The 18,696-nt window shown below is 33.2% G+C and overlaps 2 protein-coding genes across 4 annotated transcripts in view; one reads left to right on the top strand and one right to left on the bottom strand.

Annotated features, from left to right (window-relative positions):
* The window catches only part of LOC140976949 (glutathione S-transferase L3-like), an 80,981-nt gene that overhangs the window by 50,984 nt on the left and 11,301 nt on the right, over positions 1 to 18,696 (top strand). The gene's annotated exons all lie outside the window — the stretch shown is intronic.
* Positions 291 to 10,521, bottom strand: LOC140976946 (aminodeoxychorismate synthase, chloroplastic-like). 3 transcript variants are annotated; one of them, XM_073441394.1, is made up of 14 exons: positions 10,204 to 10,521; positions 9,558 to 9,784; positions 8,260 to 8,391; positions 7,544 to 7,611; positions 6,947 to 7,011; positions 6,704 to 6,770; positions 4,748 to 5,035; positions 4,540 to 4,666; positions 4,096 to 4,370; positions 3,613 to 3,692; positions 3,393 to 3,492; positions 3,108 to 3,190; positions 1,547 to 2,161; positions 291 to 1,190 (listed from the first exon to the last, which is right to left on the bottom strand). In XM_073441394.1, the coding sequence occupies exons 2-14, from the start codon at positions 9,748 to 9,750 to the stop codon at positions 677 to 679; spliced, it is 2,607 nt and encodes an 868-aa protein (XP_073297495.1). In that variant the 5' UTR covers positions 9,751 to 9,784; positions 10,204 to 10,521; the 3' UTR covers positions 291 to 676. The 3 variants fall into 3 exon arrangements, with proteins under 3 accessions (XP_073297495.1, XP_073297494.1, XP_073297493.1); XM_073441393.1 differs by having other exon boundaries at positions 3,393 to 3,483; positions 9,558 to 9,958; XM_073441392.1 differs by having other exon boundaries at positions 9,558 to 9,958.

The raw sequence follows: 18,696 nt of genomic DNA on the forward strand, positions 1-18,696 counted from the left end.
TACAACAAATATTTGGGAATAAAGAAAATAAAATCAAGCTTTCTCGTTTATTTTCAGTACATGTTACAAGGTACAAGAGTGGGAAATAATCTCATTTGGTTAAACATTTGCATGAAATGAAAACAAGATTTATATTAAGAATTTGTATATTAATTAATATAAAATGGGTCTAATACTGATATTTTTTTATTCAAGAAACCAAGTAGTCTTCTTGTGTTTTGTGCTTCGGCCCTTTGGTTAGAAATAAGAATACACAAATGAGCAGAGTCATAATCAAAGCCGGCAGCACAGAATAACAATAGTAGCCCACAATAACAGCAGCAAATTATGACATTTTCAGTTTGACAAGTAGAACACACAATACTGTATCATCACAGGAAATGAACAAGATCCTTCAAAACACACATGACAACACACCATTTCAGCAACTCTCAATCAAGTTCTTAGCTTGTCATAACCAATCTAAACAGCAAATAATATAAATCAGCAAGACGGGAGAGAACGCCGACCGACGGCTGAATTCCCACGACCACCCCTTGTACTGACAAGGAATAATGCCCCATGAAATGTGACTTTATTTTCTCTAAAATTCACCTTTGCGAACTCAATCTGACTCCAAGTTAAGACTATATGTGTGGTTTGTGATGAAAAAATATGTATTAGTAATATACTTGATCTAGCAATCAACTGGAGAAATATTAGAGGTTGATCTCTGATAATCGATCACAGCATTGGTTGGTGCTTTGGTTTTCAATATCATCTCTTCATACTCGTCCTTGGGATCTGATAGAGCTGTAATGGCACCGCCAGCTCCAATGGAAGCCTGACCTTCGTGTATTACTACAGTTCTGATGACAATATTGAGATCAAAGGTCTGGTTATAAGAGAAATACCCGATACATCCAGAATAAATGCCCCTGGAACAACTTTCAAGAGAGTCGAGGATTTCCATTGATCTTAACTTTGGTGCACCTGTCATTGAGCCGCCAGGAAATGCAGCTCCAACGCAGTCGACGGCACTCACATTCGATTGTTTTTTGCCTCGTATGGTGCTTACCATGGTGTGAACAGTAGAATACGACTCGATGTCCATAAGATGAGGCACGTGAACTGAACCTGGCTCACAGATGCGTCCAAGGTCATTCCTTAGAAGGTCAACAATCATCAAGTTTTCGGCTTGATCCTTTTCACTGTAGATGCAGGCAAGTCGTGAGAAAAGGAGGATGCTAACCAAAAAAAATAAAAATTTCTTGTTAATTTTTTCCTCATATATTATATCATAGGAATACAAAACACAAAAGATCGTTTCACCCTTCATAAAATTCGCATGTCACGCTAGACTTCTTTCCACCCATTTTTTGCCTCGAATATGGGCACAAGTACAAACACGAGATACAACACATTATAAGAATTACTGAGGAACACTTCTTTGTTCAGGAACTCACCACAAAACATGAACTCTTAGGAACGGTAATAGACATTTATCCAAATTTTCAGGTCCTGCAATAAAAAAATAAAGGCTTTTCTAAATAAATCACTCCAGTACCTGTTTTGTAATTTTAATCTGTTTAACTCGTCTTCCCCCTTTGATGGGCCACGAGCTATGGTACCTTTAATTGGTTTCGCTTCTAAAACACCATTTCTGTCCAACCTTAGGAACCTCTCAGGTGATGAACAGCATACACATAAATTTTCTTTTGGAAAATTGAGCCAGGCAGAGTATGGGGCAGGATTTTTTTCACGAAGATTGAGATAAAGTCCCAAAGAATTTATTTCCCCAACTTTCCTGGTCATCTGCGTAGTAAGACATAACTCATAGCTTTCTCCATTTCTAATAAGTTTCTGGCATTTTTCTACGTCTTCCATGTATTGCTCCCTTGATTTCTCAGCTGAAAAACTCTCTCCAAACGAGACATTCACAGAAACTGGAGATGCAAATGATGACTTTTTCGATAGACAAACTTTCATATCAAGAAGCTTTAGTTCGACCTCGTCAAGCCATAGAGTTTTGCTAGTGTCATTGTCATGTATGGATGTGATATAAATATCATCATGTAGGTGATCCACCACTAAAAGATTATCCGCAAAAAAAAGGCAGGCATCTGGGGCACTTGACTTATGACCATTAGATGAAACACCACATTCCACTTTAAGATCGTATCTGCATTCAAGGGTATCAGCAGAAAAAAGGTTAACCTATTCTTTCACATATTGAGGGATCAATGGCTGGGTTTGTTTTCACCTTTGAAGAACATTCTCATTTTCCGGACATCAATACAATATAATTTCGAAAATTTTATGGAAAATAGCTAATTTAGTCCCCTACGTTGTCATGTTTTCTTTTTTGGTATTATAACTTGTCAAAGTTGTGTTTTAGTCCTGCAACTTTGGTTTTTGTTGGTTTTAGTCTTATTTCACCAGAGTGAGTCCTGACGTTTGTTCAAAACAAAATTATTCAATATATTGTCATATCACATAACATCTACAATCAAAAGTTTAACAACCAACTTCGGTAACCGGAATTAATTTATCAGTACAGCTAGGTAGTTCATCTTTTTATAGAGGTCCAGGAAACACTTTCTATTGAGCGCCCAAAAAGTATCTAATTCAACTTTAAATTTGGGAAAAAAATTATTAGAGCAATAAATAATGAAATCTAGGGTCCTTTATTCTAACAGAATCAAAATTATAGCAAACGGAACAAAAGCCGACCTGCATGGCAGAAAAATCATGATAATACAAATCTAAATGGCTTCAATGCCGAAAACAGAGAAGGATAACCTCAGCATAGTGGCCAAGAAAGTCAATGTATGTCATCTGCTGTATATTTGTTTGGAAATTTTATTATAATAAAACTATCTATGGCACCTTACTTTTGACAAAGAAAAGTGATCTAAACTGACTTCTGATCGGAATATATTCACTTCATTTTATCTATATTTTCACTTCATTACTACTTCAAGAATCCTGATTCATATAGAAACACCCAACATATTTCATGAGTACTTCCCAATCTCAATGGTAAAAATTCAACACCTTAAACCAGATGACTTAAAGAAAGATATAAACAGTATTGAGATGCCAAACATGAGATAGCTACAACATACCCAATGTAACCAACATAACCGCCATAAAAATCAAAAGGTAATCCTTCATAATCTGATGCATCATAGCAGAATGACTGAAGCTCCTGAAGCATGGGCATGAAAATGCATTAATAATTCTCTAAAAAATCTATCAAATAATCATCATACCAAAAAAAGAAAGAGGAGGATCACGGAAGGATGAACTGGTGTATAAGACAAATATGTTGATACATTATAGCCATCTTCAGGGCCATGTTGATACATTTTAACATGATAATAAGTTATGATCATATTTCCATACATTACCTTATTCAAAAAGTCAAAAAAACCATCTTCCAGAAAGGTAGTTGAAGTACAGCCCTCAGCATCCTCAATTAACAGGTTGCCTCCTTTATCTCTAGCATCGCTGAAAGAGGTAGCCACATGCGTAGTTTCATGTGAAGGAAAACATTGTTAATATGATTCATTCGGGTTACAAAATATAGTCGCAGAATCATTGCTACTAACTGCATGTGAATTTTCTAACCTCTTGCTCAATAATTTAAATGTCACTTGTCTCCAAAGAGGTCCACCTTTACCCCCCATAAACGAAAAGCGAGCCCTGCTCTACAAATATGAGGGTTCATCATCAGAGAATAATATAGAAAGGCAAAACAGCAGGTAACCTATATCCAAACAAATTGTCAAAATATGGATTATTTCCATCCATGTAAGCAAATATGCAATAAGCAACTAGAATTGAGGGAGTAACTTCAAATCACAGAAGTTAACTTTATTCTCTCCATCTCAATGAATAAAAGTAAATGAGAAAAAATTAAACACCTTAGAGAGAAGTGGAAATCGTTCAAATAATAAAGGGGGGAAAGTAAATTCCAAATGACATCCTTAACTGTATCTCCAAAAACACAGCAGCGGAAATATAAATGGTCCAAAGGACAGGGTATTTAAAGAGGATCAAGCAGGCAACCAAAATTTAAGACGGGAAAATTAAAAATACTAAGAAGAAAACCATTTCTGTTGAGGAACTATCCAGCCAAAAGGTATGTCCAGCCTCGCGATCACCAAACAGCTCACAGAACATGTTTTTGGCCCCACCAACTTGGCTCACAGGGCATTCAAGTTTTCTCCATTTCAACTTCAAATACTTTACAGTTTTTCGTGAATGCGATAGGTTCGTTATGTTATGCATGCTTGCAGGTTTCTCATTACTGAATCCATTCACCAAATGCTTGCTTCTCGAAACATCTTGGAAAAATTGAGTCTCATTAGACACCTGCATGCACGCTAAGTAAAGTTCACTGCTCAGAGTGACTGAAAGAACATGCTACAAAAACACAAGTACGAACAGGTATGAAAATTTTCAAATCATATATATTCAGATAAGAAAAAAATTAAAACTAATCTTAAAAAAAAGTCAAAAGTTGACAATAATCTTATTTTTGAAGTAAATTACCAGCATATTTAACATTCCTCATGCTACTTGGGGATGATTTCAATCTAAACCAATAGTCCTTGGTGATTTCAGCAAAATTTTTGAATATTTGCCTCCCATGACAAGTAGCAATGCTCTCTGGATGAAACTGGAGAGGGACAACACGAAAATAAATATTAACTAAAAGTGATGCAACTTTATTGCACTTACATTCAGGGAAAATGCCAACCTGCAAGCCATAATGAGGCCTGCAGAAGTGCATGATGCCCATGAGTATCTTTCCACTCTGTAACTCCTCGGGGTTAGATGAATGCCATCTCAATCTTTTCTCCAATCTTGTCGAATAAAACTTGGCGGAAACTTGGGAGTCCGCCGGTCCAACAAAATCCTCAGGGCAAGAATGAGAGTTCTGAATTCCGAGAAATGGAATTGTGTCAGAGGACGAGGCCCAGGCAATAGGTATGAGTTCTTTTGGAAGGGATCTTTGGTGTACAACAAGGGAGTGATACCGAACCACCTGCATCCAGTCAACACGAAAAGCATTCAAATGAATTCTCCTTTGTTCTTTACAGGAGGAAGCAATGATAAAAATATCAAAAACACATATGTGTAATTACAAATAGAGTTTAGTTGAAATATTTTGAAGTAGACTTCAGAAAATCCTCTATTCAGCATTCATGGAGTATCCAAGCAGAATTCCGCTGAATTCATATAATAGATATTGAGAATGGCTGCGTTTAAAACCATTCCATTGCAAAAATGAGGACCATCAAACATGTCCGTCAGTTTTAAAAGTGAAAAATTAAGTCATTTTATACCTATTAACTCTCCTCAAAAGCCAATGCTTATGCAGAGGCTTCAGCTTTTGGAGGAATGAATGGTTACTCAAACTCTTGTGTGCCTTGAGAAATGCAGACATGAGAAAAGATGAATACATCAAAGAAATGAAAAACAAAATACATTGAAGAATCCCGTTAAGGTGCGAAAAACACGAGAATAAAAGGATATGAGGAGCAAAGCAAGAGAAAACCGGAAAAACAGTCTGGAACAGGACAAGGCTTCAGTTCATGTTGTCTTTCTAAATGGCCTAGGACCAGTGTTCTAAATGGCGGTCACCGCCGGCCCTCGACCGCACCGCCTATGCATGAGGCGGGTGTTTTAGGCGGCCCAAGCTATACGGCGTTAGGGAGGCAGGCCGAAGCAGCGAGCAAGCGGACGAGGTAGGTAGTTAAGATTTTTAAGTTGTAGTCAACAATTTTAAAAACTTAGTCAATAATAGCATTAATATGATGATGAATTTTTATTAATTGCACATTATCTAGATGATATTATGTTGTATGAAGTTTCTGTGTGCTTAAACATTATTTAATTGTACATTTTACAATAAAAATTATGACTATTTATGATAATATTGCATGATTATCTATAAAAAAATTACTTAAAAAAATTCAATCGCCTAGGCGGCAGAGGCGGTAGGCGGTCATTGACCGCCCCGCCACCGCCTCCTGCTATTTACAACCTTGCCCAGGACACGAGTAAATCAATCTCAAGTTTTTTCTTTCGCCGTTCCTAATGCACTCAATTTGGAAGGCCTAGTCGACCATAGAAAAAACTCCAAATGTGACTAAGCATCAGGAGTGTAAGGCGACTCGATAGGCTTACAAGGCTGATGAGCAGGCTCAATTGGAACTTGATTAAGCCTGAGCTCAAAAGTTGTTATTCATGAATCATGAGCTTGCGAGCCGGTTCCAAAACTCAAAAATATTTTAAATTGTAATAATATAAATAAGCTTTAAGGTTTTAAAATATATTTAAAATAGTTCATGCACTCGAGCCCACGCCAAACTCGTGATCTCAGCTTGCAACAGTTCATGAACAAATTTTTACACCCCAATCTGAGCTTGTGAGCCAGCTCACAAACCGAGCTCAAGAGAACAAGCTCCTTCTTTTGAGCTCAATGAACGTGAGCTCAATTTTTTTAGTCAAGTTCGACTTGTTAACGATCCTGTATACAATACAAGATATATCATGCAATACAAACAAAGTGCGGCTACTACTGCTCAAGTAATCTGGAGACATTATTTGGGAGCACACCATTTTATGATTTGAAAGAAATATTTTGAAGAAAAAATCATGCACATATACAAAGGTATCATAATCCAATCTAAAGCGGAGCGATGCCAACCTTGAATCCAGAATTTCGGCCTGAAGGAATCCCATGGAACAATTGACAACCATTGTGTTCAATATCACTGCAAGGGTGTTAAATAATCAAATAAAAAGAGAAGTATATTTTTGCTCGGATCACCTATATATTATATAACAATTTCTACAAAGAGAGGAATCCACGGCGAAACTCCTTAACAATCTCAATACAGCTAACATAGAAATAAAAGATATCCACCAAACAAAGAAACTAGGAGATTACCTCAACCGTCCATGAACAGGTTCAGGAGCATGGACAACCTCAGCACCATGCACGAAACCTAGAGCCTGTAATATCATTTCATGTATGTACTTCAGTTGAACATCAAAACACGGGATAACAAGAAAAGGATGCATAAAACCAAATTCGTCATGACAAAGCACATCCCCAAGGCATTTGTTATTCAAATGGTAGAATAAAACCCCAAAGATAAAACAGCAGCAAACTTCAAAATTATAAAACAGAACTTAAAAAAAACTAGATCAAAATTTATTCAGCTAAAAAATTGCAGGAGTTTTTCAGATTTCAGTACAGAGTTTTCAGCTGAAAATTAGAGGAGTTTTCAGCTGAAAAATGCAGGAGTTCCCAGAATCCTGCTTATCTTTTGATACAATTTTCAAGCTGTTACGTTGTTCGCATACACACACTGACACGCCCATACATGTCAATTCCACTCATCATCCATCACTGGAAATGAATCACAGCAATAGACGTTAAAGGAAAGAAAGGACATTTGTTCATAAGGAAACATAAGTTGTGTAAAACAAAGAATCTAGTAATAAATAGCACACGGAAGAGTGGTGGACAATGTAAACATACCTGATGTCCTAGGCAAACACCTAAGATGGGGATGTCACTGCATTCAAGAAGGAGCCTTAGGCATATTCCTGAAATATACCGATACCACGAACAACTTGAATAGCAAACAAATTATAGCACGTTTTTAGTTACATAATCGAAAAATGTTAACGGTAAATTATTAACAGTTTATTAAATTATACAAGATGAAATCATTTAAAGCAAGAAACGTTCTTTCTTTTTTGGACCCGATGTCGCACCAATAATATTCTTTTTCTAATTCCCAACAAGAAAACAGGTTTAAGTCAGCTGGAGATAGTTTTCATAAACCTAAATTTTGCACCGAAACAGCAATCTTTTTCATAAGCTTTTAAGCATACAAGTACCGCTAAAATTCTCATAAGAAAAGATACAGACTAGTTAAATGTTTTTACTTCGGCAAATCAGTTCTGACAGTGAATCTCTTAGTTTTTCAATCTCAACCTCACTTTGCTATCACGAAATTAAGGCTTCCATGTGAACTTAGCCTCCTTCATTCTGCAACAGTGCTCAGGTACTACTATCTAACAGAGTGTGTTATGGAAAGAGGTGTGTCCAGCAAAATGTAAATACATGCTGAGGATTAGTTCCACTTCACCAAAGGACACGTTTTGGAAGATATTCATATTGAACATAATGTAAATTCAGGTAGTATCCTAGTCAGTGAGAAAAATGGTTAACATAATTTTTAATCTAACCTATATCAGCAGCACATGCCGGAGAACCAGGACCGGGAGATATCACAATATTGTCAAATGCCTTTTCTTCATATATAAAATGATAAAGCTCTTTCCAAGACCACTCATCATTATGAATCACCACTGGAGACACTGGTACAGTTTCAAGAAAAAATTATCTTTGAAAAACATCATTTCCCAACATAAAGGCAACTATTAAAAATGGATGTCAACGAGAACAAGGCTATATCCAAATCATTTTCTTTTCTAATTCAAATTGATCAAACAGAGAACCTAATTCACTGGACCGCTAACAGAAACCGGGAGGGAAGCCTAACAATTAACGGAAGCTTTATTTGAAATTTGACCATGATAAGAGAAAATCAAAGATGGAACCAACATGAATTTGATGGTTACCCAGAAATATGAATGTCAGGAACGGGGCAATTTGTATAATGGCTTATTTGTGATACACGTATCTGTGCTTAAAGACTGAAACCGGTCATTGTTTTTTATCAAGGAAGTTCACAACATGGTGTTTCTAAAAGTTGAAATGAGTCCATGATAGTTGCTTTGCCGTTGAGATTATACAGGGGAAAAAACCACAATTAATTATTGAATAATTACAAAAACAAACCACAGATTAATTTGTTCCGAAGAAATTGTGAAAGATAACGTCTTCACAAAGTAAAGGTAGAGGAGTCCCTTTTCACATCTCTTGCAAGGAAAACACAGGAGCATTCTTTATGTAAAATTAAAGTTTATTATGCCCAACAAATTATACACACGGATGCCCATATTCAACACCAAAGTGAGTTAAAAAAGTTCGGGAAAAGATAGCAATCATCGACAATTTAGCTAAGTTTGAGGTAACAAATTGATTACCATTGTTTCAAAGTTATGGTTACCTATCCACACATAAAAATGTAATAAAAATTTGGACGAGCCTTCAATGAAGATCTTCTATAAAACACGTAGAATTAAGAAATTCGTCATTCATCATAAATTACCAACGAAAACGAGATCTTGCTTCCAATTAAAAACTTAAATGTATGTTTACTGAGCCTATAAAGCAACAAACTTTAATTAGCAATGCTACAATTGAAATTCGGTCGTTCAACTTCACCCCACTCCCTAATCTTCATCTCTACATCTGCCCGTTCAATCTATCACACATCTCGAATGTTGGTTCACTGGCGAATTCCTTCGTATCCTTTCCAGAATGTGCGAGAAATGCCTCTATAACTAATAGATGCTACCAGACAACTAAACACATTCCAAAAACTGCATAACAAAAAAAAAAACTAAGTAAAGCTTACATCCATTGATGATGGAGAGCTCCTGAAAAATATTATATGTGTAACTGTCATAGTTATCAATCAACAAGGTTCTTATAAAATCCAACTTAGAAGACGGTTTGTGCAGCTGCTTCTTTGCTAAATATGATTCTTCCAAGTGCCCAGGAATTAAATGGCTCGAAACCACGGCTTTTTTCAGAACTCCCGTATGCATTTGAAAATTGCCATTCTGATTCAAATCACCAACTCTAATAACAGCACTAGGAAGAAAAGAATTCAAATTCTTGTTTCGTGAAATGTTCTCACAACAAGATAATGAAATCTCAGATGAAGGCGAATCCCAAGTAAAACTCATATTTATGTTTGAGAAAACAATGAAAAAATCTCCAAATACTAACAACTTCCAACGTCACTTTACTACCCTGCAAAACATGAGCCAAAAAACTGCATCACAACCTCAATTTTTTTCTAAAAAAATCTCATTTTCGACAAACTGCTAATAAAAATCTGCTTACATTAAATATAATCATAACAAAAAACCAAGTTATATGAATTGGGTCTACGCTAAAATGAACACAATATAAAGATACTAAACAGATCCTCCGAATCTCGTAAAGATTAATTGAGAAAAGAACAAACCCTCAACATTCAGCAAAAAAGTTTGTACCTGGCGAGAGGAAAACGAAGAAAGGGTAATGCTTTTTCTCCTTATCTTTTAGTTTTTCCCATGATTATTCTGCCTCTCATTCTTTTTACTGTTAAAAGAAAAAGATGGGGCGTAGGCGTTTGTTGCAACCACCGTTTTCGAACGAAAAGAGGCTGCGGGTATTTCTTTGTCTTTACTTAGCAAAACTCGTGGCCCAAACGTAAACTATCTTTCCAGTTTCCACTGTCGATTCACCGAAGCATTTCTCATTGGATCTTGTCCAAACATCAAGGCACGATTCAGTTCAAGCAACCTCATGCTCCAATTTTTCTTTTTTCTAATTCACGTAGAATTTGATCATATTAAAATCACAAAAACTCCTCTGAAACTGTGATCAATTTCGTGGGTCGAATATCTTATTTAAGTCATCCATGAAAAAGTATTACTTTTTATGCTAAGATTATTATTTTTTCAAATAAAAATTCTTAAGAACGTAGACTTATTTTATTAAAATATTGGGAAAAAAGCATTTTTTCTTTATTTTTTATTTTGACATAATTCTCAACCGCTTTGTTTCTATATATATCATTAAAACAAACAAAGTCAAGAGATCTTGGGTGGACAATAAAATATGTGAAAGCCTTTATTCGGAAAGCAACTCATATTTAAAGCACGGTTTTAGAACTTCAGTTTGGAATCAATTACTAAGGAAGAGTAGGTTCTATTGTGTGTTCGTGAGACGTTTCACAGATATGTATTCGTGAGACGTGTCAATTATGTTCATATTTACAATAAAAATAATGCTTTGACATAAAAAATAATATTTTTTCATGGTCGACCTAAATGAAATATATATATCATAAAATTGACTCGTGAAACTCACTCAGAAAAGTTTTTGTATGCTAACAAAGCATCCAAAAATTTATTTTTTTAATAAAGATTGTATTAAATTATTTGAGCCTTAGTCCTAAACATCATGTCAAGAGTTAAATATGTATTATGAGGTGTCAGTATGAGATCCCTTTTTTGGGTATGAATATTATATTTTAAAACTTTTTACCATATGTTTTTAATTTATTTAATTAATTTTAAATTCTAAAATAAGATAAAAAAATATATTTTTTTTAAGAACAAATTATGTGAGATTTTTATATTTTTTAGCACGACTACTCTGTTTTCAAAATCACAAAAATTCTAATGTGACGATCTTAGGTTGTTCGTAATTATTTAAACTATAAATATAAGTTTTGAGTATAAATCTCTTCTTCTTTTCAACGTGATTTGAGGTTGTTATCAAATTAAAAACTTGAGGTTTTCTCGTATTTCAACAAAAAAGTATTTACTTGATTACTTTTTTAAAAAATATCATTTAATTTAAAAACATATCACACCCATGTGCTACAAAGACGAAATCAACTCGATTGAAGCGCAACGAGAAAAATTATATATAGTTTTGATATACTGTTTATCTACCGTGTTCACTAATAAAGCGACACTCAATTATTAGATGTACAATTTGGATATACTTTATCACATCCAATATACGAGTCACCTCATTAGAAATTAAAAGTAATATTTTTTCATGGATTATCCGAATAGAAGATTCTGTTCACGAAATTGACTAATGAGAACATCTCACAAGAAATTTTGTGATATTAAATTAAGATTATTTTATTTTTATTTGGTTGATAGTAGGCGGAATTAAGTTTGTGTCTTTATTAGACACTTCCAAGTAAAAATTTTATATATTAATAATAAATCCATCAACAAATTTTTTTTAAAAAAAATAAAAAACTACTTTTGAAATAAAATCTTGAAAAATACTGTCAATCAAGTCATTTTTTAATCATGTTGTTGAATTAAACGAATGTCCCTTTATCTAAACAACAACAATTAGTAATAGGTCAACTGAAATCGTTTAAAACGCACAACAACTCAAACATGTAATAAGTTAACTGAAATGGTTTAAAACGTACAACAAATCAAACATCATGTTTCGATTGTTTTAATAATTATATATAATAATTATACCTCAACATCTATTATTAAATTTATATACATTTAATTGTCTGCACAACATTAAATTATTTGATAGCTTGCTTCCTGGATGGAATCCACCTTTTTTCTGAGCTCTTCCAAATTTCCAATGGTGGTCCATGGACTTTTTCTTGATGTAAGAACCCCCAACACGTCTTTTAATTTGAACCTGCATTCATTTTGACTGTGTAATCTTATTCCCCAGTGACCAACCACATACCAAGAAATGCCTTTCAAATGTGGTCCTAAAATGAAGTCCTCTTTTGAAAATATTCCACAAAATTTCTCTTATGTTGGTCGGATGTTCATAATATATTGGATCAACATGAATCGAGGAGTCAATCTGCGCGAAACCCCATGATGGGATACTCGATCTCTCAACATGTTAAGAATCGATCTTTTTATACCTCAAAAAAAGTGTTCGAGTTGGTAGAGCAGGTGAGCGTTTGACCAATAGTCAAGGTTTCGATTTCTCCTACCTACAACACATTCTCGGACAAGTTAGCTTGTCACACAGAGCTGGTCTAGTATGATTTTCTTTTTCTTTTCTTTTTTTTTTTAAATAATAATAATGATAATAAGATATTGATTAATTAATTACATACAATTAATTGTATAAACGTGATTGGTGAATGCGCATAGATCAAGTTGTAACTTTGATGTTGTTCGGTATACACAGAAGAATTGATGCTTTATTGGAATATGTGCGCATGCAGCACAGCTGAGAAAATAAATTTAGCAGGTTTTTGTTCATTTCTTCTCACAATCTTTTTTTTTTTTTTTTTTTTTCGTTTTTCGAAATTAAATTCTCTACATTTTCAAATTTCGCAAATAATATGCATTAAGATCCTTCTAAAAAAATACTATTTCATTTATGTGTTCCATATTTTTTAAAAATGACAGCACACACACCAGTAAATTCCATATTTATGTTCGACATATAATTCGAAGTTATGATATATATACAATGAGGGTTAAACAAACGATTACATATTGTTTTTTAGATTACAAAACTATACAAAATGCATTTAATACAGGTTTGTAATCTCAAAAGTAATTTGTAACCGTGTGCATAACACTCCGTACATAGGGCCGGACCTTTTATGAGGTCAAGGAGGCCACCGCCTCAGAGCCTGGTCCTTGAGGGAGTCCGACATATATATATATTGAGTTGATGACCTATTGAAATAAATTTTTTTGTCCTATATTAAATAATAAGAAGATGAATTTGAATATTTTTTTTGTTTATAATTGATCAAAATCGATCTTTTCTTCAAGTTCGGTTTGAACAATATCAAGAGACTTAAGAGCATTCGTTGAGTTTGGAGAAGTTAACGAGTTAGTCTTTAACTAGTTTGATGAAACATTGTACAGAACTTCTATAATTTTTTAAGATGCTACAGTATTTGGAAAAAAATGAATGATTTATTCTCAAATATTTATATTGCCTCTAAGATTTTGTTTACCATCTTAGTAACAGTTCATAAGCAGAAAGTAGCTTATCGAAATTGAAGGTAATAAACATTTATCTTTAATCAATAATGTCACAAAGTAGACTAAATGAGCTCACTATGTTGTTGATTGGCAAAGAAATAATCCGAAAACTGCATTATACAAATTTGATATATTTTTCGTTCTAAACTAGCTAAACGATTATTATTTATGTAAATATTTCAAATATTTATTGACTTGTTTTTTTATGTAATATATCGTTTCTTGTGTATTTATGTATTATTTATTATATTTATCATTTGTTAAATGAATTTTAGCAATATTTATATCAACAAGAGAACCCATTTTTAAATTTTCGCTTCGGGCCTCATCGAACACAGGTACGGCTCTGCTTGTACATGTAGCATTTCTTTTTAATTTATTATTGTGTGTGTGTGTGTGTGTGTGTGTGTGTGTGTGTATATATATACACACAGACACGGGCAAAGCCACATGTTTCTAGCCCGGGTGACCCAATTTTTTTAAAAAATTAATGGTATATAAATTTTGTATAATTTTGGAATAATATGATATTAGCTCGGGTAGATCAATTTAAAATATTAAAAGATTTTAGAGTTTAAAATTCTAGCCCGAGCAGAGCCATATTTCTGGCTCCGCCACTGTATATACATCCTCAGCGAAATTTATCATTAATTTACGTATAATTCTTTAAAAAAAAATCCTTTAATTAAACCCACGATAAAGAAAATAAAAAGTAAGAAATTAACAATACATATTCTAGCACGAGTCTAGTCATTAAAAGAACTGTGAACTTTAATTACCTGCAGTAATTAAGATATTTAATTACGCTAATCTTGGAATTCAAATATAAGTATCAAAATTAAATAACCTTCATTCTTTGAACTAGTCTCCGGGGTAGAAATTCAAAGGGACGAAACTATAAAAATATATAATAATATAATATGCTTGGCTCCTCATACGCCATGCACGGAACTTCATCGACTCTCCGGTGGGTTTCTGCATACAGGGAACCAGGCATATACATACATACATATGTATGTGTGTCTATATATATATATATATATATATATATATATATTGCTGATTAATAATGCATATATGCTAACTAATTAGTAATTATACAAAGCCTGATAGGGAATAATAATATTATAAACACTAAATCAATCACAAAATATAGAAATTTTTCTGAGTATTTTCGTGCAAAAAAGAAATTAAAATTCCAGTATCATTATATCTACAAAAAACATATACACACACATAGATCAGAAGAGTGTGTGTGTGTATCTATATATGATATTGATTATTGACAAAAACTTGTGTGAGACGGTTTCATGGGTTGTATTTTGTGAGACAGATCTATTATTTGGGTCATCCATTGAAAGATTATTACTTTTTATGCTAAGAGTATTACTTTTTATTGTGAATATCGGTAGGGTTGACCCGTCTTACAGATAAAAATTCGTGAGACTGTCTCACAAGAGATGTACTCTTGATTATTACTAATATATCACATGATATTATTGATATGTCTGATATCACGTTAACATTTCGAGAAAATATAACTAAAAAAAAAAAAAAACATTATTATTGCATACGACCCAATTAACTTAACAAGCTAGATGACCCAAAATTCAAAATATGGGAACGTAAAGCAAAATTATGGGTTATTTCCCTATTCCAACATGTTCTCTTTCAAAGTATTGTTCGTTGTTGTAATCACACATTATATTGCTTTTTTACTTTTGGTATATAATTGTACGCAAAAATTTCTTTGAGACGGATAATCTATTTGGATCATTTATGAAAAAATATTATTTTTTATATTAAAAGTATTACTTTTTATTGTAATTAGTCTCACGGTGAGACCGTGTCACAAGAGTAATACTCTAATTTTAATATGCATGACTAAAATAAATTAGTTCAAAAGAATCAATTAATATATGTCATTCGTTCATGAAAATATTATTACAGTCCATAATATAATTGTAGGGTTTGACTGAGATATCCTTTTCTAGGGTTGTAAAGCAAAAAGTTGCTTTTTTCCTCTTCTGAACCTCATTTTGTCCGAGACTGCCTTGACGAACATGGAAGATTGAGAATATACGTTTTATTAATATCTTTGTGGATTTAAATTATATTATAAAAATACTAAGTAATTCATTATTTTAAAAAATAAATATTTTACGCCCAACTAAAAATTATCCAAAATTTAAAAATAAATTTTAATATGCATGCACTGGAGGGAAACAAAATTAACGTGTCCATTAATATTTTTAACAAAAACCGTTGTCGTAGCCTAAAAAAATCCGCTCAAACACAACAGTTTCTTTAAAACCGTTGTCTTTGATATATCTACGACAACGGTTTTTAAAAGCCGTTGTCTATGAGCGTTTTTTTTTGCCTACGACAACGTTTTTTAAAAACCGTTGTCTATGAGCGGTTTTTTTTTGGACTACAACAACGGTTTTTAAACTGTTGTCGTATTAGCGTTTTTCTTTAAGCTACGACAACGGTTTGTAAAAAACTGTTGTCTTTCAACTGGTTTTTCTACAAATTTTGTTGTCAATATTAGATTTTGCGACGGCCTAAGTAAAATCTGTCGCTAAAATTAGCGACGGTTATACTATACCGTCGCTAATTTAAATATTGCGACGGTTTAAGTATACCCGTCGCTAAACTTTGCGACGGTTTAAAGTAAAACTGTCGCCGATGTAGATATAGCGACGGTTTTCCAAAAACGGTCGCTAAATTTCGCGACAGTTTTTGTATAACCGTTGCTACATTTAGCGACCGTTTTGGTAAACCGTCGCCGATCTATAATTAGCGACGGTTTATATTTAACCGTCGCTATATTTAGCGACGGTTATATTTAACCGTCGCTAAATAAAGCGACAGTTCTCTTTAAAGATTAATAAATTTTTACCACTTCACAGTTGAAAAATTAACTGTCGCTAATTGCGACGGTTTAATCAAAACAGTCGCAAACTGTCTATAAATATCCCAATCCTCAGTCCATTTTCTACCCTACCACTTCAAAACACTTAAAATTTTTCTCCCTTACACAATTTTAATTTCGTTTTTCTCTTTAAAGATTAATAAATTTTTACCACTTCACAACACTTAAAATTTTTCTCCCTTAAACAATTTTAATTTCGTTTTTTTTTAAGTTTAATAAATTTTTAAAATCAAGAATATAATATTTTCGACTGAAAATTTTTTTTATTTTACTGACAAAAATAGCGACGGAAAGCATAAAATACCGTCGCTGATATTAGCGACGAAATTGAATAAATACCGTCGCTAAATTTAGCGACGGTGTATAAAACCGTCGCTCTTTAGCTACTATTTTAATTACGACCGTCGCTAATTTTAGCGACGGGTAACGATGATTTCCGTCGTAAATTAATTTGCGACGGTTGTTTAAAAACCGTCGCAAATTGTAACTACAACAACACTCTAGAACCGTTGTCTTTTAGCGAATTCTTTAACCACATGACCTTTAACAACGGTTTTGTATACCTACGACAACGGTTTTTCACCGTCATCTTTAGACGTCTACGACAACGGTTTTTCACCGTTGTCTTTGAGCACACCCTTTAACCACAGGGCTTCTAACAACGGTTTTAAAAGGCCTACAACAACGGGGAACAACCGTTGTCGTAGGCTTTTTTTCTTGTAGTGCTGAAAGCGACGTAGTTTTATTCTGCTTGGCGAAATCAAGAATAATATAATATATAGTTTATATCACAATATATTTTTTTATTCGAAAATGCAGCAGAGTAAAGATAATAACATCGAAATTTACGGAAAAAGTTTTCTTGTGTAGTTTTGGTTTTTTACGTATTAGGATCACCAAATTTATGTTTCATATTTTGCTCTTTGTAATAATAATTAACTAAAATAATTGTTTTATTTATTGAAAAATAAAATATAATAAAATCATATTAGGTATCTGGTGAAACAGTCTCACACAGCGACGGAGCTATTCTTGGGCTAGGGTGGGCTCCAGCCACACCTATTTTTTTTTAAAAGAGTAGGTCTCATGTGAGACCGTCTCACGGATCTTGATCCGTGAGACGGGTCAACCCTACCCATATTCACAATAAAAAGTAATACGCTTAGCATAAAAAGTAATACTTTTTCATGGATGACCCAAATAAGAGATCCGTCTCACAAATACGACTTGTGAGACCGTCTCACACAAGATTTTGCCTTTTTAAAAAAAGTTAGCATTTTTAAATTTTTTTTTCAGCTCATATTAAAAATAAAACAAATTTTTTACCAGCTATATTTTTTTATACTTTTTAGTCTCACGTTTAAAAATTAAAAAAGAAACAACTCTCACAAATCATAATTCATTAATGTGTATTGGTTTGTTTATTGTCGTATATTCTGAAATTATGTAACTTTGAGATAAAAATTCGATGACTCTAAAATTATGTTGAATATTTAGTTGTGATTATTCAAGTTGCAATAATATTGTTTTATAATGTATGTGAAATTTGGAGTTTGAATTTTTACCCTGGAAATCTATTGTTGTAGATTTTTAGATTAATAATCAATTGGTTGAAATGTTTGATGATTATTGATGTGCAATTATTATTGGGCTTGTTTTGTGAATTTTTTATTTATAATAATCGAAAATTGAATAAGTATGAGATTTTCAAAATAATTCTTTGTTGTACATTTTTGAGAATATTGAATTTTTCTAGTTAAGTAACTAAGGGAATGAAGAAAATAAAAACTATTAAGTTATTTTTAAACCAAAAGAGTATATATCAATAAATAACGGGCGAACATCAATTATAGTTTATGAATAAACAAAATATTAGTTTCAACCAAAATAACATACCGATCGAAATGAATTAATTTGAAAATTCGGTTCGGTGTTGAGGTGCAATAATTGTCCCCACTAAATAGAGCGATCGAATCATCATGCTTGGGTTTCTGTGCGATTTAAAATATTTGAGTTGAACCATTACCACCAGCTATAGTTTTTGGTAA

The sequence above is a fragment of the Primulina huaijiensis genome, chromosome 5 (genome assembly GCF_012295235.1).
Source record: "Primulina huaijiensis isolate GDHJ02 chromosome 5, ASM1229523v2, whole genome shotgun sequence".
NCBI lineage: Eukaryota > Viridiplantae > Streptophyta > Magnoliopsida > Lamiales > Gesneriaceae > Primulina > Primulina huaijiensis.